Source organism: Mustelus asterias, chromosome 5 (assembly GCF_964213995.1).
Source record: "Mustelus asterias chromosome 5, sMusAst1.hap1.1, whole genome shotgun sequence".
NCBI classification, from domain to species: Eukaryota; Metazoa; Chordata; class Chondrichthyes; order Carcharhiniformes; family Triakidae; genus Mustelus; species Mustelus asterias.
Genome location: NC_135805.1, coordinates 63,443,677 through 63,467,339, shown reverse-complemented (window position 1 = coordinate 63,467,339; position 23,663 = coordinate 63,443,677). Strand labels below are relative to the sequence as shown.

The window sequence follows — 23,663 nt, the reverse complement described above, 5'->3', positions numbered from 1 at the left end:
TGTCTCTTAAAATATCTTCCAACAACTTACCCATCACAGATGTGAGGCTCACTGGCCTGTAGTTCCCAGGTCCCTGCAGTCCTTTTTAAACAAAGGCACAACATTTGTCACCCTCCAATCTTCAGGCACCTCACCTGTGATTATCGATGATTCAAATGTCTCTGCTAGGGGACCCGCAATTTCTTCCCTAGCCTCCCACAATGTCCTGGGATACACTTCATCAGGTCCCGGGGATTTATCTAGATGCACTTTAAGACTTCCAGCACCACCTCCTCTGTAATATGTACACTCCTTAAGACATCACTATTTATTTCCCCAAGTTCCCTAACATCCATGCTTTTCTCAACAGTAGATACTGATGAGAAATATTAATTTAGGATCTCACCCATCTCTTGTATCTAGCTGATCTGTGCCCCTCATTATTTTATAGACCTATATAAGATCACTCCTCAGCCTTCTACACTCCAGAGAAAAAAGTCCCAGTCTATCCAGCCTCTCCTTATAACTCAAACCATCAAGTCCCGGTAGCATCCTAATAAATCTCTTCTGCACTCATTCTAGTTTACTAATATCCTTTCTAAAATGGGGTGACCAGAACTGTACACAGTATTCCAAGTGTGACCGTACCAATGTCTTTTACAACTTCAGCAAGACGTCCCAACCCCTATATTCAACGTTCTGACCAGTGAAACAGAGCATGCTGAATGCCATCTTCACTACTCTGTCCATCTGTGACTCCACTTTCAAGGAGCTATGAATCTGTATCCCTAGTTCTTTGTTCTGTAACTCTCCCCAACGCCCTACCATTAACTGAGTAAGTCCTGCCCTGGTTCGATCTACCAAAATGCATCACCTCACATTTATCTAAATTAAACTCCATCTGCCATTTGTCAGTCCACTGGCCCAATTGATCAAGATCCTGTTGCAATCCAAGATAACCTTCACTTGTCCACTATGCCACCAAGCTTGGTGTCATCTCCAAACTTACTAACCATGCCTCCTCCTGGCTGACCTGTAGCTTTCCACTGTTTCATAAATTTCAGATGGTACGATGATATCCAATTTAACTTCAACCTTTTAGGTACCGAGATTGGAATCTCAGGCATTATCTATTTAAATGCTATTCATTTCAATTTAGTCATTTATATAGTAATTGTCAATGTTCTGAGTATATTTTTACAATTCCTTTATAGTAAGTGATCCGAAAGTAACATACATTGGGACTGAGCCATGGAAACCAAAAGAGGCTCTGGAGGAAAATGGTATAATTACAGACAAATCAGACATTTTTGCCTATGGCCTCACATTGTGGGAAATGATGACCCTTTCCATGCCTCATGTAAATATTTCTGAAGGTAAGCTAACAATTGTGCATTGCAGATCTGTCTGGTTTTTCATACAATTAAGAAATGATTTGATTGTTTTAGCAAAAGGATCTTGGGAAATTAAACATGCCAAGTCTATGGTTTTCCATTTACTGATGAAAGTGAATAGACAGAAAATCAGACTGTGTATATTCTTTCCTGCGATCCATTCCTTGCTGGGGAATTACAGAATCACCACATCAATATCACTTAGCTTCAGTTTGTATGACTATTGCTCTTGTATCTGATCCAGAAAATTGTACATTTAACTCCACTGAAATCGAACATTTAAGCTTTCTGATACTCTAGTGCAATACTGAGCGAATGATGCATTACATCAAGGCTTTGTCTGCCTAAGGTGCATGTTAATGGCACAATTGTCCTGGCCAATATTCTACCTTCAGCTAACCAACATCAGCAGCACTTTTTGTTTGAGAATGTTAATTAATTAATAGGAGGAGGGGCTCTTTTCACATTCCCATTGACAATGATGGATTCCAACAGTTTGGTGCAAAAGGTAGTTGTGGTATTGAGCAGATGATCTAATCTGCCTCCTCTTGAGGTTTCCAGCATCACAGATGCCAGTCTTAGCCAATTTAATTCACATATAATGAAACAACTGAACACAAGTGCCATGGGGCTTGACAGCATCCTGGATATAGTACTGAAGACCTGTGCACCAGAACTAACCATACCCTTACCCAAGTTGTTCCAGTACAGCTACACCATGGGCATCTACCCAACAATGTTGAAAATTTCCCAGGTATGTACTGTCCACAAAAAACAGGACAGATCCATTCCGGCAAGTTACAATCCCATCAGTCTAATCAATCATCAACGAAGTGTGTGTTTTTTCATCAGCCATGGGCAGCACGGTGGCACAGTGGTTAGCACTGCTGCCTCACAACACCAGGGACCCAGGTTTGATTCCAAGCTTGGGTTAGTTTAGATATTGTCTGTGCTCTGGTTTCCTTCCAGTCCAAAGATGTGCAGGTTAGGTGGATTGGCTATGCTAAATTGCCCTTTAGCATCGGGGACTAGCTCGGGTGAATGCGTGGGGATAGGACTTGAGTTGGAGTGTGGTCGGTGCAGACTCAATGGGCTGGGATGGCCTGCTTCTGTACTGTGGGATTCTATGATTCTAAGTGATTAAATGCATTGTTAACAAGTCTTTGCTTGACTGAGCAAAAACCTGCTCACTGGTATCCAGTTTGGGTTCCAAGGCTACTCAGCTCATCCAAATGTGGACAAAAGAGCTGAATTCAAAAGGTATAATATTGAGAATGGCTCTGAATACTTAAGATATTTTGACCTTTACTGTCATTTCAAAATTAATTTCGTTTTCTTTATGGATATATTTTTTCCATTGCATGGAGCTTCTGTATGAATGAGGTTTAATCACAGAAATAGGACATTTTGCTTATTTTTGACTGGTCGCTGAATATTGCAGCTATTTGCCACAATCCAATTGGAAGATTCCTGAGGTACTGTAAATAAATAAAATTTCATTTTTGTATTTATGCTGTAGACTCTCTTGATAGTTTGGATGATGACGAAGACAGTTTTGATGAGGACGCTTATTATGCAGCTTTGGGAACAAGACCTGCACTCAACATGGAAGAACTAGATGATTCCTACAGCAAGGCTATTGAGCTGTTCTTCGTTTGTACAAATGAAGATCCTAAAAAACGTCCCTCTGCCGCAGAGATAGTGGAGGAATTGGAGACAGCAACCACAAAGAAATGAAGTTCATTGTATAATGTGTTATTCAACCTCTCTCTTGATCTGTTTAATTTTTATGTACATTTGTACTATGCTAACCAGCTATTAAATTCTAATGTTTTCTTCAATATATATTTGGTTTGTAATTGATTTGTAAAATGAGCAGAGTTACACATTTATAGACTGTGACCTATTCAAGTAGTCCTTTCATTCCACAAATAGGTTCAAGCTGACTGAGGTACTCTATAGCATTTGGGCTTGGCTAGGATTGTATAGGAGGACTTTTGTTGAGATGGCCAAATAACACCAAGCACAATATCTTAATTGATTTTTAACTTTAATATTAAGTGTGAGATAAAACTTGCATAATATAAAGCAGAATCAATCAATATCTTGTGATTTCAAGATGGTTGTTTTCATTAAGGTTTTTCATGCAAGTTCAAAAATGAACCTGCATTAAGTTAAGCATTTCATAATTTCCATTTAATATTTATGGATTGTATGTCAAATCACAGAATCTGCAGGGCTGCTACCCTTTAGGCACAATCTATTCTGCTTTCTTGTAGCCTTTAGCCCCTTTAGTTACAGCACAAACCAGAATATTGCACAATGGATCTGATGCCAAAAAACACCCACCATAAATCAAGGTCAGCTTTCATCATCACAATACTTGCCCTTGAGCTGTTACATTAAGATAATGTTTGGCAACTTCTGAGCACAGCCACCCCATGTTAAGTTCCAGAGATGATCCTGTAACAGTTAAATGTTTTTATTTCACAATGTGAAACTTGTTGGCGGAGGCATCTTTCTCATGGTTTAAAAATCAGCAACGTCTTGCACAACAAGATCCTATATGCACAACTGAACTTGGAAGACTTGCTTCCCAATCCAAAATGGTGTAATTTGCCTATCAGTCAACTTTCATGGCTGTCCAAACCTCATTTCACTGACACCCCAGAGCTCAACTTGAGCTTGCGCTGGTCATAGCAAGTAATTTGATAAGCCACCTGCACCACATGATCAGCTATGTAGAATTGCAACAGATAAGTAGGGGTTAGCAATGTAGAATGAAAAGTAGTCGGCCAATTATTCTGACAATGTATTTGCTCTTATTGGAAAGAGACACATCTCTTCTTGCCCTTGGAGTGTGTATTTCAGCTCAACAAGCTTTCACGAGTTCAAAATAAATGTTATTTATTCTTACATTTCTGCCAAACTAATGTAGTGTCACACACTTGGTCTCATGAACACATACACAAGTATTGGAAGCAGTTAATTCTCTGATTTCTGGTTCCCCAACGGTTTCTTGAATGGATTTGTTTTAAAGTTGAAATGATTTTCAACTTCAGTTGAAGGATCTTGTAGAGTGAATTGGTCATAGCAAAATGCAAGGTTTCTCAGTCAAATATCTAGAAAATTGGTTCTGAGGTGAGCTTTAAAACTGAAGTCGGTTAAGTATGGTTAATATGGTCTAAGTATTTTGGCTGTTTGATGACTTCCAGCTAGTTTCAGAGTCTGATTTACAGATTGGTTGACAACTGACAGATCTGTTGGGTCCTGAGCTAATAAGGGTGCAGTCCCTGAAAGTTTTGATCATGCGACTTCTGGGCGAACACTTCTGAGGCTCATCCAATCCAGCTTGGATGGGGGAAGTCTATCATGATACAATGGAAAGTTGAATGGCCATTAAATTTTGATCTGTCCTTTTTCCAGTATGAAACAGGCAGGCAGTCTGGAAACTCCATAGTCCAGATGTCAGTCTACCCTCAGAGAGCGAGAGGCAGACAACAGTTTTCAGCCAGTTTCTTTGTCCAAACCACTGCAGTGGTTGTAGCCTGGCCTTTTATACTTCACGAATTGTGAAACTCCAAGAGACTTTGAGTGGGTCTATCTATAGCAGCCACTTTTTCAAAATTCAGAACTTTGCATTTGACTTTATCACTGAGACGTTAAAATGATCTCAATTATAGGAAATGTCTCTTCACATTCTTGAGGGTGATTTTTTTATTTTTCACTTTCACTTCGTAAGCTGGCCTTGCATTTAAGTACTTTGTTCTGCTTCATTTTAAATCACAATTTTGTCAATTGAAAAATTATATTTTCAAAAATAAAGGGGCATAGCCTTGTGAATCAAAACACAACAAGAAATAAAAATTAGTGAATACTTTATTAAAGATTTTATTGTGGTTGGATTGGACAAAAGTTAATTTTTGATCAAACAAGCAGAAAATCTAACAAGTAATTTTTACTGATACAAATGTTACCTTGAGGATTGTATTGAATTACATGTTCTGAAGGGCTAAAAGCTCCTAAAATATGCACAATGAGATATCAACCTTCAGAAATTCACCAACAGTGGCATGGTGTTTCAGTCTCTTCAAAACTAAATTTTAAATTGTGAAACCTGCACTTGAGCAGCCTGTACTATAGGCAGTTACTTTAATAGAGAGGGGAATAACAAAAACAACCAAGGCCTCTCTGTACATTTCCTGATCTATCCTTTCCATTTAGCATCTTAAACAGTTCCACAAATTCAGTTTAACATGACATAATTAACATTTAGGAACCCTTAACATTGTAAAACCTCACAAAAATATCTAAAAAAGCACATAGCAAACAGTGCAAAGTAGTTCAAAAGACCCAATAAATGTTCCTAGAATCAAATATTCAGATTTAGTCAACATTATAAAAAGTCAGAGTTGTTTTTCCAATAAATGTCACCTATAACATAAAATGCCAAGGCAAAGCCGAATTCATAAGATAAATGGTTACTGAAAGTCAAATTTTAGTTTTGCAGGTTAACCAATGAAGTTATAAACAAGGAAATTTGGGGTTTGGCAGTATTTCATTGCAAAAAGCTTGCCAGATGGTGTTGGATCAGAGAAGGCAATTTCATTCTTATTCAGGCAGGTTCCATACATGAACGTATTCCTGAAAGAGATGGAAGTATGTTAAATTCAAGTATGCAAAATTCAAAGTACATTTTAAAAACAGGAATAAGGGTATATTTTTAAAAAAGCATTCATTTGCAATGTTGCTTCAAAAAAGTTAATTCTCTAGTTGGTTACCAAGAAAGGATGAACAAGTTGAGTTTCTTTTCTTTCGAAACAAGACTGAGAATATGACAAAATGATATGTAAGGTTTTGATCAAATAGAGGAATTTTTTTCACTTGTAGTGAAGAGTAAAATTAGAAGCTATCGCTATAAAATGGTTACCAAGAAACAACTGTTTTACCCAGAAAGTGGAAATCTCTTCCACAAGGAGTAGTTGAGCGAAGTTAGATAATTACACAAAAATGAGGCAGTACAGGCCAATTCCAATAGGTAGATGCAGAAGAATGAGAAAAAGCATTAACACCAGTATGCAGTGGTTGTATATCCTATATAACGTGTGGGCATCACTAGCTACCCTGAGAAGGTGATGATGCTGTAATGGTTTAGAGATTAAATTGAGCAGCTTGGCAGGTCAATTTAGAGGTCACTTAAAAATCAACCACTTAGATGTGGGACAGGAGTCATATTTAGTCTTAAGTCAGCTTAGGATGTGAAGTTTTCTTCCCTAAACAATATTATTGGTCTTTACAACAATCTAATGGCTTCATAGTAAATTTTTCCCCTAAGTTTTTTAAAATGGAATTCCAATTCTCAAAAATGGTACGGTTGGAGCTGGACTCTTCTCTCTGAATTATTTGTCTCGGCCTCTGGAATACTAGACCTGTAACATGATACAGATGTAACGGGCACCCAATTGTCAGAACTTATTAATTACTTAAAAAATATATTTGTTGCATGTACTGAGTTATTGGCATAGAGAACCAATTTATTTCTGCGACTAAAATTGGCAGAGTGTGTTTGGGAAACGTGCTTCTTTCCAGAAAGAACTTAAGTCAGACTGGGAAAATCCAATGGATTTAAAAAATGCTGTAACAGCATCTGGCAGAGAATATGGTGTTTTGTTTCCTCATAATTCAGACTTCAAATATTAGCAAAGGTTTTCAGCAGTCCTGATCATCACCATTTTATACTGTCACTCCTTGTGCAAATCTACCAATTAAAATCTACTCCCATTTGGTACACTTTAATGTATGAATTACTCCTAACTGCTTCCCCAGTGAGAGGATTAAGTCAGGTGGTTTGTTGCTGGTTGTCAATGGGTTCCATTTAGAATTGAAGTGGCTCTGGCCCCGTGTGCTTGTTCAGAGGAAATTGTCTAGTCCAACAACTTAGAACCATAGTATTCCTAGAGTGCAGAAGCAGGCCATTCGGCCTATCGAGTCTGCACCTACTCTCCGACTGCATCTTAACTAGGCCCACCACCCTACCCCCGTAACCCCATGCATTTACTTCACTAATCCACCTAACCTGAACATTTTTGGACTATGGGAGAAAACCCACACAGACAAGGGGAGAATGTGCAAACTCCTCACAGTCACCCAAGGCCGGAATTGAACCCAGATCCCTGCCGCTGTGAACTTTCCTTTATATGGCATCTTTAACATTGTAAAACTCTCCACAACACTTCACTGAACTGTTAGCAGGCAAAATTTGTCAACATACCAAATATATTACGACAGGTGAACAAAAGCATAGTCAGAGGCAGGTTTTAAGGAGCGATTTAAAGTAGGAAAGAGGCATAGTGTTTGGAGGCAGGGCAGGTGACAGCAGAATTCCAGAGCTTAAGTGCTTTTACCAGCAACTATTAGAAAAGTCAGATGTGGCCTCAGCAACTTCATTCATGCCTACTCTAGCCATGCTTTTTTGGTTAAGCATATCCAGTTCTATGCTGAGGTGCATTATCTCTGGGCAATGAGATTTATAAAGTCCTGCATAATGGCTCGTGTTAAAGTCCGAGAAAAGACTGTTGTACATTTGAATCAAGGACAGCAATCTTGGCCATTCATGACAAAAATGCTGATTGGTCTTCGGATGATCAACTCTCTCAAGACATGCCAACTTCACAAAATTAAAACAATACACAACAAAATTCAACAATAACTGATGTTCATTTAGATATTCAACATAATTTGCATTCAATTTAGTTGACGTTCCTATAGTATACACGTTTTGACAGTATGGGGTTAATTTTCCAAAAATGAGCTGCCAATAAAGGACTATACCCATCACCAGCACTATTGGAAAATCATAAAGTTTCTTGCTGGTGGTACATGATGGAACATTTGGATATCAGTAGTGCTCTTTGCATAGCCATTCTAAAGCAGATTGGTGACATTTGCAGGATATAATGATTTCAAAACATATGTAAATACAAACATTTTAGTAGCATGGGCTTATAGTACTATAAACACACTGATGCTTACCGGACAATGTCAACCATTCTGCTGGCAATTTCTTTTCTCCGCATCAAACTGAAGACCCAGATTCGGCTTATACCACAGATAGCCTCTTCTGGCTTTGTAGAGCATCTCCAGGCACGATAGTATTCAAATAGTTCATGATTCTCAGATTTTTGCTGATTGGTAGGCTCAGATAACACCCGAAAGGCCTTTGGAGATATCAGAAAATTGAAGAGCAAATTGACTCAAAATAACAGTGAATCCCTACAAACAGTATTCTTCTGTCTTAACTATAGAAATTGACAACAGGACTTGCTGTGCCTAAAAAATGTTTACTGCTCAATTCTGGATGGCATGTTAAAAGATAAATCTCATTTCAATAATCAGCAATAGAAGCAAACTCATGACAACACAAACGATTTTTTTAGAAAAAGATAAATGTATCTACCCAGTCTTGATGTATAATATAATGTGTTGGTAATTATTTTTGTTAATTTCATTGATCAGGTACATGAATTATTTGCAGTACTGGTGACCAATAAGGACAGAGGACGCAAAGAGAACTTGCCACTTCGCTTTTAAAGATTTTCTTGAACAGGGAGACAAAAGAAAATTCCATGCTACTTCAGCTTTAATTGGGATGTGTGCCATATCGCATTTCCTCTCTATCCCACTCTATCATTGTTTCACTCCTCATCTAACAGTCGTGTACCCTATAACCACAGTCATAGATAATGTACTGATGTACTTAGAGTTTTGGGAGAAGCTTGCCCAGGACTAGTGCACCTGGTACACCCAAATAAAAAGATGCAGCCTCCTTTGAAAGCAAGCAAATATCAGAGGCAGAAAGAAAGCACAAGGAGAGAAATCCTTGTGCAATTCACCCAAAACTCAAATGTTTATGGTATCCTGTCCGACAGTACTTGTAGTAGAACCTTCCGGGCTGATTGGCCCACTCCCTCCACCACCGACACATAATGGCAGCAGTGTGAATTATCTCCAAGATGCACTGCAGCAACTCACCAAGGCTCCTTAGTCAGCACCTTCTGAATCCACAACCACTGTCGTCTAGGAGGGCAAGAGCAGCAGATTCATGAGTATATGGCCACCTGGAAGTTCCCTTCCTAGCAACTCACCATCTTGACTTGGAAGTTTACTGCTGTTCCTTCACTGTCAGAGTCAAAATCCTGGAACTCAAGAAGGCAGTTTACCACCACCATGTCCAGGGTAAACAGAGGTGACCAACATTGGACTATGACCAATCACGAGGAGTGGGAATGAAAGTTGAGTCTATAATTTGGAGTCAGGGAGGACTCGGAGGATGTCTGGGCTGTAACTGCACCCATGAGAGGTGAATGAATCGTGGAAGTGATTGTGCTGCAGCTATGAGGTTTGAGAGCACAGGGGAACAGTTCAATTTATTTAAATATATATTTGTACCTGGGATTTGGCCATTGCTGGAAACACCAGCATTTACTACACTTTTTAGCAGAAAAAGTATTGGAGATTAAGTTATATTGGTACATCTGTGTGTGGGTTTCCTGCAGCTCTAAGCAAGTAGTTTAGAGAAGCCAAGTAATTTCTCTTTAATCTAACCTTTTCTAGAAGCTGGTTTAACTTGTACATCACTTAATGAAAATGCAAATAATAGATTTTATTTCATGGTCCAGTCTCACCAACAGTCTTCTTGATGTACATAGAACATAGAACAGTACAGCACAGAACAGGCCCTTCGGCCCACGATGTTGTGCCGAGCTTTATCTGAAACCAAGATCAAGCTATCCCACTCCCTATCATCCTGGCGTGCTCCATGTGCCTATCCAATAACCACATAAATGTTCCTAAAGTGTCTGACTCCACTATCACTGCAGGCAGTCCATTCCACACCCCAACCACTCTCTGCGTAAAGAACCTACCTCTGATATCCTTCCTATATCTCCCACCACGAACCCTATAGTTCTGTCCCCTTGTAATAGCTCCATCCACCCGAGGAAATAGTCTTTGAACGTTCACTCTATCTATCCCCTTCATCATTTTATAAACCTCTATTAAGTCTCTCCTCAGCCTCCTCTGCTCCAGAGAGAACAACCCTAGCTCCCTCAACCTTTCCTCATAAGACCTACCCTCCAAACCAGGCAGCATCCTGGTAAATCTCCTCTGCACTCTTTCCAGCACTTCCACATCCTTCTTATAGTGAGGTGACCAGAACTGCACACAATATTCCAAATGTGGTCTCACCAAGGTCCTGTACAGTTGCAGCATAACCCCACGGCTCTTAAACTCCAACCCCCTGTTAATAAAAGCTAACACACTATAGGCCTTCTTCACAGTTCTATCCACTTGAGTGGCAACCTTTAGAGATCTGTGGATATGGACCCCAAGATCTCTCTGTTCCTCCACAGACTCCAGAACCCTACCTTTGACCCTGTAATCCACATTTAAATTAGTCCTACCAAAATGAATCACCTCACATTTATCAGGGTTAAACTCCATTTGCCATTTTGCAGCCCAGCTTTGCATCCTATCTATGTCTCTTTGCAGCCTACAACAGCCCTCCACCTCATCCACTACTCCACCAATCTTGGTGTCATCAGCAAATTTACTGACCCACCCTTCAGCCCCCTCCTCTAAGTCATTAATAAAAATCACAAAGAGCAGAGGACCAAGCACTCATCCCTGCGGCACTCCGCTAGCAACCTGCCTCCAGTCCGAAAATTTTCCATCGACCACCACCCTCTGTCTTCGATCAGACAGCCAGTTACCTATCCAATCGGCCAACTTTCCCTCTATCCCACACCTCCTCACTTTCATCATAAGCCGACCATGGGGGACCTTATCAAACGCCTTACTAAAATCCATGTATATGACATCAACTGCCCTACCTTCATCAACACACTTAGTTACCTCCACGAAAAATTCAATCAAATTTGTGAGGCACGACTTGCCCTTCACGAATCCGTGCTGACTACCCCGGATTAATCCGCATCTTTCTAAATCGTCATAAGTCCCATCCCTAAGGACCTTTTCCATCAATTTACCAACCACCGAAGTAAGACTAACCAGTCTATAATTACCAGGGTCATTTCTATTCCCTTTCTTAAACAAAGGAACAACATTCGCCATTCTCCAGTCCTCTCGCACCATCCCCGTTGGCAGCGAGGACCCAAAGATCAAAGCCAAAGGCTCTGCAATCTCATCCCTTGCCTCCCAAAGAATCCTAGGATATATTTCATCAGGCCCAGGGGACTTATCGACCTTCAGTTTATTCAAAACTGCCAGGACATCCTCCCTACGAACATCTATTTCCTCCAGCCTATTAGCCTGTAACACCTTCTCTTCCTCAAAAACATGGCCCCTCTCCTTGGTGAACACTGAAGAAAAGTATTCATTCATCACCTCGCCTATATTTACTGACTCCATACACAAGTTTCCACTCCTGTCCTTGACCGGCCCTAACCTCACCCTGGTCATTCTTTTATTCCTCACATAAGAGTAAAAAGCCTTGGGGTTTTCCTTGATCCGACCCGCCAAGGACTTCTCATGTCCCCTCCTAGCTCTCCTAATCCCCTTTTTCAGCTCATTCCTTGCTAACTTGTAACCCTCAATCGAGCCATCTGAACCTTGTTTCCTCATCCCTACATAAGCTTCCCTCTTCCTTTTCACAAGACATTCCACCTCTTTCGTGAACCATGGTTCCCTCACTCGGCCATTTCCTCCCTGCCTGACAGGGACATACCTATCAAGGACACCCAGTATTTGTTCCTTGAAAAAGTTCCACTTTTCATTAGTGCCTTTCCCTGACAGTTTCTGTTCCCAACTTATGCCCCCTAATTCTTGCCTAATCGCATCATAATTACCTCTCCCCCAATTGTAAACCTTGCCCTATCCCTCTCCATTGCAATAACAAAAGACACCGAATTGTGGTCACTATCTCCAAAGTGCTCTCCCACAACCAAATCTAACACTTGGCCCAGTTCATTTCCCAGTACCAAATCCAATGTGGCCTCACCTCTTGTCGGTCTATCCACATATTGTATCAGGAAACCCTCCTGCACACACTGCACAAAAACTGCCCCATCCGAACTATTTGACCTACAAAGATTCCCATCAATATTTGGAAAGTTAAAGTCCCCCATGACAACTACCCTGTGACCCCCACACATATCCATAATCTGCTTAGCAATTTCTTCCTCCACATCTCTATTACTATTTGGGGGCCTATAGTAAACTCCTAACAACGTGACCGCTCCTTTCCTATTTCTAACCTCAGCCCATATTACCTGTGTGCAGATCCCCCTCGAAGTGCCTTTCCACAGCCGTTAAACTATCCTTGATTAACAATGCTACTCCTTCACCTCTTTTACCAGCTTCCCTACACTTAGTGAAACATCTATACCCTGGAACGTCCAACAACCATTCCTGTCCTTGTCCTACCCACGTCTCCGTAATGGCCACAACATCGTAGTCCCAAGTACCAATCCACGCCCCAAGTTCATCTACCTTGTTCCGGATCGCAGTTGTATATGTACAGATGCGTATGTGTACACAAGTTTTACCTGTTTTATATATTCTGCGATAAGACAGCCAACAATCTTCTTCTCATTAGAAACAAACATGTAGGTTTTGCTTTGTCCTGGGTAGCTTAATGTGGCTTGCTGAAACCCCAGCTCAGTATCGACCAACTCTCGTACTTCTTCTACCTTATTAAAAAAAAATGCTCATCTCAATCCTCGTTCCCTTAAATAAGAAGGAAGTAAACTTGATCTTACCGTCAGCCCGGTGATCAATCAAAATATTTGGTTTGATCATATTAAGCTTCTCAGTCCCAATTTCTCAAACTGCCAACAGTTCCAACAATCAGGTCAGGTCAAGTCATCAAAGTTTCAGTAAGGGAACATGTGGCAAATAGTGACCACAATTCTGTAAACTTTAGGGTAGTAATGGAAAAAGATGAGTGTTGTCCTATGGGTAAGGTGCTGAATTGAGGGAAGGCTAACTACAGCCGGATTAGGCAGGATTTGGTGGCTGTTGATTGGGAGAGGCTGTTCGAGGGTAAATCCACATCTGGCATGTAGGAGTCTTTTAAGGAGCAGTTGATAGGACTGCAGGACAGGCATGTGCCTGTAAAGAGGAAGGATAGGAAAGGTAGGATTCGGGAGCCGTGGATAACCAGTGAAACTGTGGGTCTAATCAAAAAGAAAAAAAGAGGCATACATGAGGTCCAGGCAGCACTGGAGGAATACAGAGAAAGTAGAAAAGAACTCAAACAGGGAGTTAGAAGGGCAAAAAGGGATCATGAAATGTCCTTGGCAGACAGGATTAAGAAGAATCCTAAGGCATTTTATACTTACGTTAGGAACAAGAGGGTTGTTAGGGAAAGAATCGGACCTCTCAGGGACAAAGGAGGGGAATTATGCTTAGAACCAAAGGAAGTAGGAGAGATCCTAAATGAATATTTTGCATCAGTATTCACAAAGGAGAGGGACATGTTGACTGGTAGTGTCTCAGAGAGATGTGTTGACCCATTAGAAAAAATCTCAATTACAAGGGAGGAAGTGTTAGGTTTTTTAGGAAACATTAAGACAGACAAATCCCCAGGGCCAGATGGCATCTATCCTAGACTCCTCAGGGAGGCGAGAGATGCAATTGCTGGGCCTCTAACAGAAATCTTTGTCTCTTCACTGGACACAGGTGAGGTCCCAGAGGATTGAAGGATAGCAAATGTGGTCCCGTTATTTAAGAAGGGTAGCAAGGATAACCCGGGTAATTATAGGCCGGTGAGCTTGACGTCCGTGGTAGGGAAATTGTTGGAGAAGATTCTTAGAGATAGGATATATGCGTATTTAGAACTGAATAATCTCATTAGCGATAGACATCATGGTTTGTACGAGGGAGGTCATGCCTCACAAATTTGGTTGAGTTTTTTGAGGTGGCGACAAAAACGATTGACGAGGGAAGGCCCATGGATGTCGTCTATATGGATTTTAGTAAAGCGTTTGACAAGGTCCCTCATGGCAGGCTGGTGCAAAAGGTTAAATCTCACGGGATAAAAGGTGAGCTAGCTAGATGGGTGGAGAACTGGCTTAGCCATAGAAGACAGAGGGTAACAGTGGAGGGGTCTTTTTCCAGTTGGAGGTCTGTGACTAGTGGTGTTCCGCAGGGCTCTGTACTGGGACCTCTGCTGTTTGTGATATATATATATATATATATATATATAAATAAATGATTTGGAGGAAGATGTAGCTGGTGTGATCAGTAAGTTTGCGGACGACACAAACATTGCTGGAGTTGCGGATAGTGATGAACATTGTCAGAGAATACAGCAGGATATAGATAGGCTGGAACATTGGGCGGAGAAATGGCAGATGGAATTTAATCCAGATAAATGCGAAGTGGTGCATTTCGGTAGATCTAATGTAAGGGGGAGCTATACAACAAATGGCAGAACCATCAGGAGTATAGACACACAGAGGGACCTGGGTGTAAAAGTCCACAGATCCTTAAAGGTGGCAGCACAGGTGAAGAGGGTGGTCAAGAAGGCATATGGCATGCTTGCCTTTATTGGATGGGGCATAGAATATAAAAGTTGGCATATTACAGCGGTGCAGAGGGAGGACAATTCGGAGGAGTCGTGTAGCGAGTCACTCTGGGTGGAGCTTAGAAACAGGAAAGGCGCAGTCACTATGTTGGGGGTGTACTACAGGCCCCCCAACAGCCCAAGGGAAGTGGAAGAATGGATATGTCTGGACAATGAACAAAGCATCATAGCTGTGAGGGACAGCTCGGTGGATAGGATATTGGTATGTAGATAGGCTGGAAAATTGGGCGGGGATCCTGGATTCAGGATTCAATCCTGGACCGGGGAGCGGCGCGGGCATGGAGGGCCGAAGGGCCTGTTCCTGTGCTGTATTGTTCTTTGTTCTTTATATGATGTCGCAGCTGTATAGAACGTTGGTTAAGCCACATTTGGAATACTGCGTCCAGTTCTGGTCGCCACACTACCAGAAGGACGTGGAGGCTTTGGAGAGAGTACAGAAAAGGTTTACCAGGATGTTGCCTGGTATGGAGGGTCTTAGCTATGAGGAGAGATTGGGTAAACTGAGGTTGTTCTCCCTGGAAAGACGGAGGATGAGGGGCGACCTAATAGAGGTGTATAAAATTATGAAGGGCATAGATAGGGTGAACAGTGGGAAGCGGAGGTGACGAACACAAGGGGTCACGGGTTCAAGGTGACGGGGGCAAGGTTCAACACAGATGTCAGGGAAATGTATTTTACACAGAGGGTGGTGGGGGCCTGGAATGCACTGCCAAGCAAGGTGATTGAGGCGGACACGCTGGGATCGTTTAAGACTTATCTAGATAGCCACATGAACAGACTGAGAATAGAGGGATACAAACGAATGGTCTAGTTGGGCACATGAGCGGCGCAGGCTTGGAGGGCCCAAGGGCCTGTTCCTGTGCTGTATTGTTCTTTGATCATCCTGCAGATCAATAACTCTTGGTCCCTTGAACTGCCTCCTCAAACCTTATTTTTCTTCTATCCCCTCCAACACCAAAAGTGAAAAAGCATATTGATTTATTTAAGAAAGGAAACCATTCATGCACCTACTTATGTTGGAAACTGGGTGTCCTTATACACTAATCCCTGAAAGAAAGCATACAGATACAGCAAGCCATTAAGAAGGTAAATGGTCAGTTGGCCAAGAGGATGAGTACAGGAGCAAGGATGTCTTACTGCAGCTGTACAAGGCCTTGGTGAGGTCACACCTGGAGTATGTGTGCAGTCTTGTTCACCTTACCCATAGGGGGAGTGCAGCAAAGGTTCACCAGACTGACTCCTGGGATGGCAGGATTGTCAATGAGGAGATTGGGTCGACTGGGCCTCACTGGAGTTTAGAGGAATGGGGGGTGGGGGTGGGGTGATCTCATTGAAACGTATAAAATTCTGACAGCTGGATAGACTGGATGTGGGGATGATGTTCCCTGGCTGGGGGGTGGGTTCTAGAACAAGGGATCACAGTCTCAGAATACACCATAGGCCATTTAGGGCTGAGATGAGGAGAAACGTCTTCACTCAAGAGGGTGGTGAAGTGGAATTCGCTACCACAAAAGACTGTGGATGCCAAATCACTGAATATGTTTAAGAAGGAAATAGATAGATTTCTAGATTCTAAAGGTGTCAAAGGGTATGGAGAGAGCATGGGAGTACTGGGTTGAGATAAAGGATCTGCCATGATCATACTGAATGGCAGAGCATGCTCAAAGGGCCGAATGACCTACCCTTGCTCCTATTTTCTATGTTTTTAAGCTTCCCCTCTCCAAGATCTAACTTTCCTCACCCTTGTGGTGGTGTAAGCAGTAATCCACAAAACAGCCAAATTATTGAATTATCCAAAAATCTAAATTAAACATATTAAAGTAGGAAGTCAGAACTTATTAAATTGAATTATCAGCAAATTTGAACGAAATTACTTGGAATTAGTAAGGAATAGATTGCGTAGTTTAATTCTATTCCAAGTGGCATCAAGCATTCTGTTGAAAATTGTGCCTAAGATTTACATTTAATCAATCACCAAAATACTACAGGCTTTAGGAGAAAGTCCATCAATATTGAGCCTTTTTTTTACCTTTTTAAGAGCATACTTAGGGTCATCTGGCAGAATCAATATAATCTTTCCATCCAGATATTCTGCCACCACACGCTCTTTCTTCCATCCCTGTCGTATTGAATAAAAAATGTTTTTTTATTAAAACTGCAGTTTCAAGATTCAACAATTCAAAAAGAATGAATATTATAGTTAAGTGAAAAATGTGGTCCTTTCTTCATTCTGCTGAAGATTTTCTCACCTTTCCTTGCGGAGAGGAATTCATGTTTATTTATCCAACCAGTCTGAGCCAGCATTCTAACATGTCAGCCAATGGTACTACTTCATGGTTGTTCAGTTAATATTTGACTGTAGGAACAGTACAACTAATCTGATCCTATTTTCATCGGTGATTAACCATATTACATTCGTTACAACTGCCAGGGGATCCGAAGGCTAAATTTTAAGTTCGCCCACTCACCTTCTTGGGGGTCAGGCAAGGGAGGGAGGAGAGGACCACGGTAACCATAAAATCCAGCTCCAAATTTCAGAATCTCATCAACAACAGTCAGGAATAATTATGAAGACATTATTTAAATAACCCTAAAAATCAATGCTCCTGTCCTGAAAAGACAGATCAAGTCAGTCACCAGTGTAAGGAGATTTGTTGAGAACTATGCATAAAACACTTTACTATTGTTGGAAGAAGAGTATGACAAATTTACACTGGTAGTTTCAATTATAAACGTGTACATAGGAATTTATAGGATTTAATAACAAAGCGTGTGACTTTAAACTGAGGACTTGAGGCCTGCAAGCCTTAGTCCAATTATTTTAATGCATTTAACCTAACCAACACTCATTCTTAATTCTTGTGGTTCATACCATAGGAGATCAACTAGTAGAATTTTAAATTTTGAATATATTTTAGAAAAAAATCAAAACTTTGATTTTGGACAAAGTTGCATATCAAAAAAGATTATATTTAAGAAAAGATTTCATACCACGTAACGGAGCCCTTCTAGAAACCTTTGGTGATGCTGAATATGTTGTGCTTCATCCTCAGGGTTGGCTGCTGTATAAATCATTCCACAGGACTTGCACATCACAGCTCCAAAATGTTTCTGACCTGCATCCTGCAAAATGGAAATGAAAAAAAAAATCAATAAATCTACCAAATCTACATGTGGCCATCAGCATTACTAGAACCTCAAAGTTAATTAAAATACTTAAAATTCTCCCAGCTTTAAAGTTATTTTCTTACAGACTATCTTTCTCTGGATAATTTCCTAAAATTGCTGAAATAATTTCAAGATTCTTAAAAGATTATGTGCATTTATCCAACATTTCTGCCCTGAGGATATTCCAAGCACTTTTCAAAGTATTTCACTGACTGTAGTGTAATCACTATTTGTTTACAGGCAGAATGGCAGTCAGTCCACAAACACCATGGTCACAGAAGCAGCATCAAGTTGGAAATATAGAAAATAGGAGCAGGAGTAGGCCAGTTAGCCCCTCAAGCCTGCTCCACCATCCATTATGATCATGGCAGATCATCCAATTCAGTAACCTGATCTCACTTTCCCCTATATCCCTTTAGCATTAAGAGCTATATCTAAGTCCTTGAAAACCTTCAATATTTTGACTTTAACTGCTTCCTGTGGAAGTGAATTCCACAGATTCACAATTTTCTGATTGAAGAAATTTCTCCTCATCCAGTCCCAAATGGTTTGCGCCACAGACTGTGACCCCTGGTTCTGGACTCCCCCGTCATCGGAAACATCCTTCCCGCATCTACTCTGATTGTTCTGTTAGAATTTTGAAGGCATCTGTGAGATTCCCCCCTCATTCTTCTAAACTCCAGCAAATATAATCCTAACTGACTCAATCTCTGCTCATTCATCAGTCCTGACATTCCAGTAATCAGTCTCATAAACCTGCGCTGCACTCCCTCTATAGCAAGTGCACCCTTCCTTAGATAGGAGACCAAAACTGCGCACAATATTCCAGGTGTGGTCTCACCAAGGCCCTGTTTAATTGCAGCAAGACATCCTGTTTCTGTACTCGAATCCTCTCACTACAAAAGCCAACATAGCAACCCAGGCCTTGCTGTACATTCACCTCTCTCAATCTATAATCATTCAGATAATCTGCCTTCCTGTTTTTGCTACCAAAGTGGATAACTTCATTATTCTGCACCTGCTATGCATTTGCCCACTCATTCCACTTGGCCAAATTCTTCAAAGTCTGCTCAATTCTCTGACCTATTTGTAATCTTTCCAGATTTGTATTGTTTCTTTCAATTTAATACCACCCTCGACTTCCTTATTTAGCCATGGATGATGCATCCTTCCCAAACATCCTTTATTTCTCACTGGGATAAATCTTTGCTCGGAGTTACTAAATATCTCCTTAGACCCTAGGGTGCAGGCCATCTGGATCTGGGGACTTGTCAGCCTTTGGGTTTAATGGTTTGCCTAGCATCTTTTCCCTGGTGACAGTGATAAATTCCTCCCCCCCATCACCTCTTCTTGATGTGAATGAAAATACAGCAATTTACTCAAGATCTTATGCAGGAGCAGTGTTTATTTTTGTAATTTAAGACTAAGATGAGGAGAAATTTCTTCATTCACAGCATCTTTGGATTCTCTACCCATATGCTCAGTTGTTGAGTGTATTCAAGACGCAGCTGGTTAGATTTTTGGGTACTAAATTAAAGGACATGGAGATAGCGTGGAAAGGCGAAATTGAGGTCGGCCTTATGCAACAACCTACTATACCTTGTCAAAGGCCTTGCTAGACAACACTGACTGCATCTAACTTCTTGGTTACCCCTTCAAAAAACTCAAATTCATGAGGCATGATTTCATTTTTTCCTGGTTTTGCAAATTGTTATTGGATGATGCATCCCATGTATTATAAATCAAAGCATGTTGAATTTGTAAGCTTAAAAAGAATGTTCTTACATTGGTTTCAACTGGCCTAGATACAAAGCTGACAGATATCAGAAATCAGGTCCCCTGCTTCAGAAACTGAGGTCAGATAAGCAATGAACACTAAAAAGCTTCCAATCTGAGAAAGTTAAAGCACATATCAAAGAGCTCAAACTGGAGGTCACCTGTGAAATCTGCAAGAATAGATTTCTGTGAATACACTTTTGCAGAATTAATTTTTTAAATCCTAATATATATTTTATTCTTGTAAATTTCACACAATGCAGCACTGTTTTCAGTTACACCGTGCCTCAAAAGTCAGATGAGCAAAGTATTTAGGGTTAATCACTAATTTAACAATCTGACACTGGAACTGACTGCAGAGGAGGGAAGAAATCACAACTTCTTGCAGGGATGTCAGGTCACTCCCTGCCGCCAAATTTGCCTTTGAGTAGAGGGATGGAATTAAACTCCATCTGAAGTTGCAGATGTACAACTTAAATTATTTGCATCATGTGTAATAAATTCATTTTATATTTTAAATTTCATAGGAGGCTTTCCGTGAAACTTTATTATTTGGACAATGGATAAGGAATCCTTCAGATCCTTGGATAATGCAGTAGTTTAACGCAGTTAGCAAACAAGGTTTGCTATTCATTTACCAAAGTACAGTACCAGAATCATGCGTAGATCTTAAGGACAACGACAGATACTGAAAAATATGAGTGCTTGTGATTTACCCTCAGATTGATTAATAAAGTTATCTTAATTTAAATATGAAGGGACTCAAAATGGTTGTTGTTCTAAAGATTAAATCTATACACAAGTACTACTTGCCTACTTAGTATCATGCGTCCCATCATTATGCCACAAAACAAAATGTCAGATGAAAGGATGGAAATATTTACATCAATTATGCCGTGGTTCATTATCCTGTTATGCTCAACATAGCAAACAGCTAAGGTGCAGAGCCAATGAGGGACAATATATTGAGCCAACTTTTTACAGAGCAAGCATTGTGTACATATTTGTCGGAATAATTTTAGGCATAGCCAAAAGGGGTTCGACTACACACAACACCTCAAAGAGTAGTTAGAATATTGGTTGAAAGATAGGGCAAGGTTACCCTGAGTTTATGCCATCTGGTCACCTATTCGCTAGTGAAAATCATCATTCAGTTTTCCCTATTTTTAATTACGAAGACCTTTCCTTAACCTCGAGTTCCAAAAACTTCAGCAGCTTTAAAGACAATGGCCCAAATCGTGCCATTTCCAGATAGTCAAAGAACAGACATATCCTCCACAATGCATTACAGCACCCTTCAAAAATCCCAAAGAGATTATTTTGTGAGAATTGCCTGGGAATTTTGAACTTCCTATGGGCAGATCCCTGCTCCCAGGAGCCACAAATGTTTCCAACCATGAGTAAGAGTTGTAGATTTCAGACTGTTTCAAATTACTTACTTGGATAGTTACTCAGGAATAATCCAACTCTTGGGTAACTATACAACTGACAACTCCCACTCAATGGGAGATCTCCCATTGATCTCCCAATCTCCCCTTGGTCCGACCTAACTACACAACTTCGCACTCACCCCTTGACTCAACCTGGCATGACCTTAACCTCAACCCATCCCTTCTAACCCCCAAAGCCCCGACCTGACTCAACCTCACCATCCATCTCCCTCGACCCCCAACCCCCTCGCCAACACCCCGTAACCCAATGCAACCTCATCCCTCAACCTGATGCAACCGCCCTACCTAGCCAGTACCCTACCCCCTTATCATCCTATCCCTTTCACTACTTACCTTCTCTCCATAGATTTTGAAATGGTTTGGGACATTTAAACTCTACTTACAGAATACAGCAGCTAATGCCATTCAAGGTGGCATGGCTTCTGCACAAATTTCCTCGACTGATGTCTTTGTGGTTTCCTGCACTGAATGCGTTTAGAAGATCCTCGATTGGAAGATTGTCCAGAAAAATAAGAGGTCGGTAAATGGGTATTTTTTTTGTCTGATCAGGTTGCAACCAAGGGTTCAGAATATTTGGGCCAAGATATAATTCACCAGATTTTTCAAAACTATTCTGCTCTAAATCAATTTGAGGGTGACATAATGTTTTAATTAGATAAAGTCTATTTAACTGCACCAGGTAATCCAATCACAAATTTTCGGTAAATTGGATTAAGAGATCTGAAGAGATGAGAGTTTTTACTTTGACTTTGTTAGAACCTTAATCCAATCGCTAATTATGCTATTTTCATTCATTTAAAAAAAATTACTTCTTCACTCTTTACATCAGGTTAATTCAGGCTTACTATAATAAGCTGGTCATTGAATATTTTGTCAAAATCTTTTCTTTTATTCTTCTGTAGAGGTGCAATGCAGGACATCCCAGGGATGGTAGCAAAAGGGTCACTGGATCCAACAGATGTAGTCTCGTCTTTCAACAGCTCATGTCTAAACAATGAAAATAAATTATGATGAGGTACTTAACTTACAGAAATAGTTCTTACCTTCATGGTGCAATTAGATTGTTAGCACGTAATCAATAGGGGAAAGTAGGAAAGTGATCTCCTGTGCTGCCCTCCTCCCCACTGCACTGTCCAGTTGTACCTCAGACATGGACTTTCTTTTAAATGCTAACATTTTTTTGATGCTTTTGCTTTCCTTCATTAAGCTGCCACTAACCTACTCCAGTCCCTTGCTATTCTTCCAGCTATCACAAAATGTATCTTGTTCGTTAACCTATGATGTGCTCGTTCAATCTTATCCAACTTCATCACCAAGGTTGCTCCCAAACACCCAGCTTTCCCTCCTTAACCACACGCTCATGACCATCAACTTGCCCCTATTCTCACTTCTCAGTTAAGATCAAGTGTGGCAACTGTTTGATCCAAGTTGCAAGTCTTCTAGCTTCTTTTTATTCTTGGGTGGATCTCATTACTGGCTTTGGCCTAACATCCCAACAACAACGGGGCTCCCCTTTGATTGGTGAATTTTCATGCTTGCTCATTGATTGACCTTCATGCTTGTTTAAGCCTAATGTCAATACAGTGAAGATTCGACGTTGGGCTATGGATAGAATCAATGCCCGAGCTGCAACTCATGGGTGTATAACACTGTCAGGGCAAGAGTCAAGATAATGGAGGAAGGCATGTAGATGGACTGCACCTTCTTCATGGAGAATTTTATTTCACTGCGGTGGATTTCCAACCACCGAGTACTTCTGCGTGCAAGATTTCCCCAGTAACGGATATTTCAGATTAATTTCAAAAACAATGCAAGATGCTCGAAAATTCTGTAGACTTTCAAGGAGAACAGAAATGAGGCATTGTTGATGCCAGCTGCAAAGATGCTATTTACTTCGTCATTATAACAACATTGTAATGCGACATTCTATCTGTATGATCCCCATATCCCTCTCATGGATGTGCTCATGTTCCTCGCCAGGTACACGGATGTGATGGGGAACAGCAGCGAGGTTAGTGACCTGTGCAGGGTTTGGACCAGCAAGTGGTAGTTCAAAGTAATCTTGAAAGTGGATATGAAGGGAGCCATCCTCCTTCCAGCTTTGCTACTGGAAAAAACTGATGTTACTTGTTCTATACAGGGCTGCCCAGAGTTTGTCACCCCCGAGGCAGTTGGTGGCCAACTGCAAAGTCATCGTCTGCAAGCAGGAAGGGCACCAGACAAAGGTCTGTAAGCAGAGTAGATTCTACAACCTGTGTGGTGAGGCAAGCCACCGCAAAGGCCTGGCCA

At 40.9% G+C, this 23,663-nt stretch overlaps 2 protein-coding genes across 5 annotated transcripts in view; one reads left to right on the top strand and one right to left on the bottom strand.

Moving 5' to 3' along the window:
• The window catches only part of pbk (PDZ binding kinase), a 33,933-nt gene extending 30,721 nt beyond the window's left edge, over nt 1-3,212 (top strand). For both annotated transcript variants that reach the window (XM_078213692.1, XM_078213693.1), the window contains exons 7-8: nt 1,194-1,355; nt 2,893-3,212. In XM_078213692.1, coding sequence (XP_078069818.1) covers nt 1,194-1,355; nt 2,893-3,110 — 380 coding nt within the window. In that variant the 3' untranslated portion in view covers nt 3,111-3,212. The remainder of the gene's footprint in view (nt 1-1,193; nt 1,356-2,892) is intronic.
• Nucleotides 3,213-5,235: 2,023 nt separating this feature from the next.
• The window catches only part of LOC144494110 (N-acetyltransferase ESCO2-like), a 48,679-nt gene continuing 30,251 nt past the window's right edge, over nt 5,236-23,663 (bottom strand). For all 3 annotated transcript variants that reach the window (XM_078213696.1, XM_078213695.1, XM_078213697.1), the window contains 6 exons: nt 22,220-22,361; nt 17,971-18,102; nt 17,009-17,098; nt 12,938-13,081; nt 8,406-8,590; nt 5,236-6,017 (listed from right to left, as the gene is read on the bottom strand). In XM_078213696.1, coding sequence (XP_078069822.1) covers nt 5,885-6,017; nt 8,406-8,590; nt 12,938-13,081; nt 17,009-17,098; nt 17,971-18,102; nt 22,220-22,361 — 826 coding nt within the window. In that variant the 3' untranslated portion in view covers nt 5,236-5,884. The remainder of the gene's footprint in view (nt 6,018-8,405; nt 8,591-12,937; nt 13,082-17,008; nt 17,099-17,970; nt 18,103-22,219; nt 22,362-23,663) is intronic.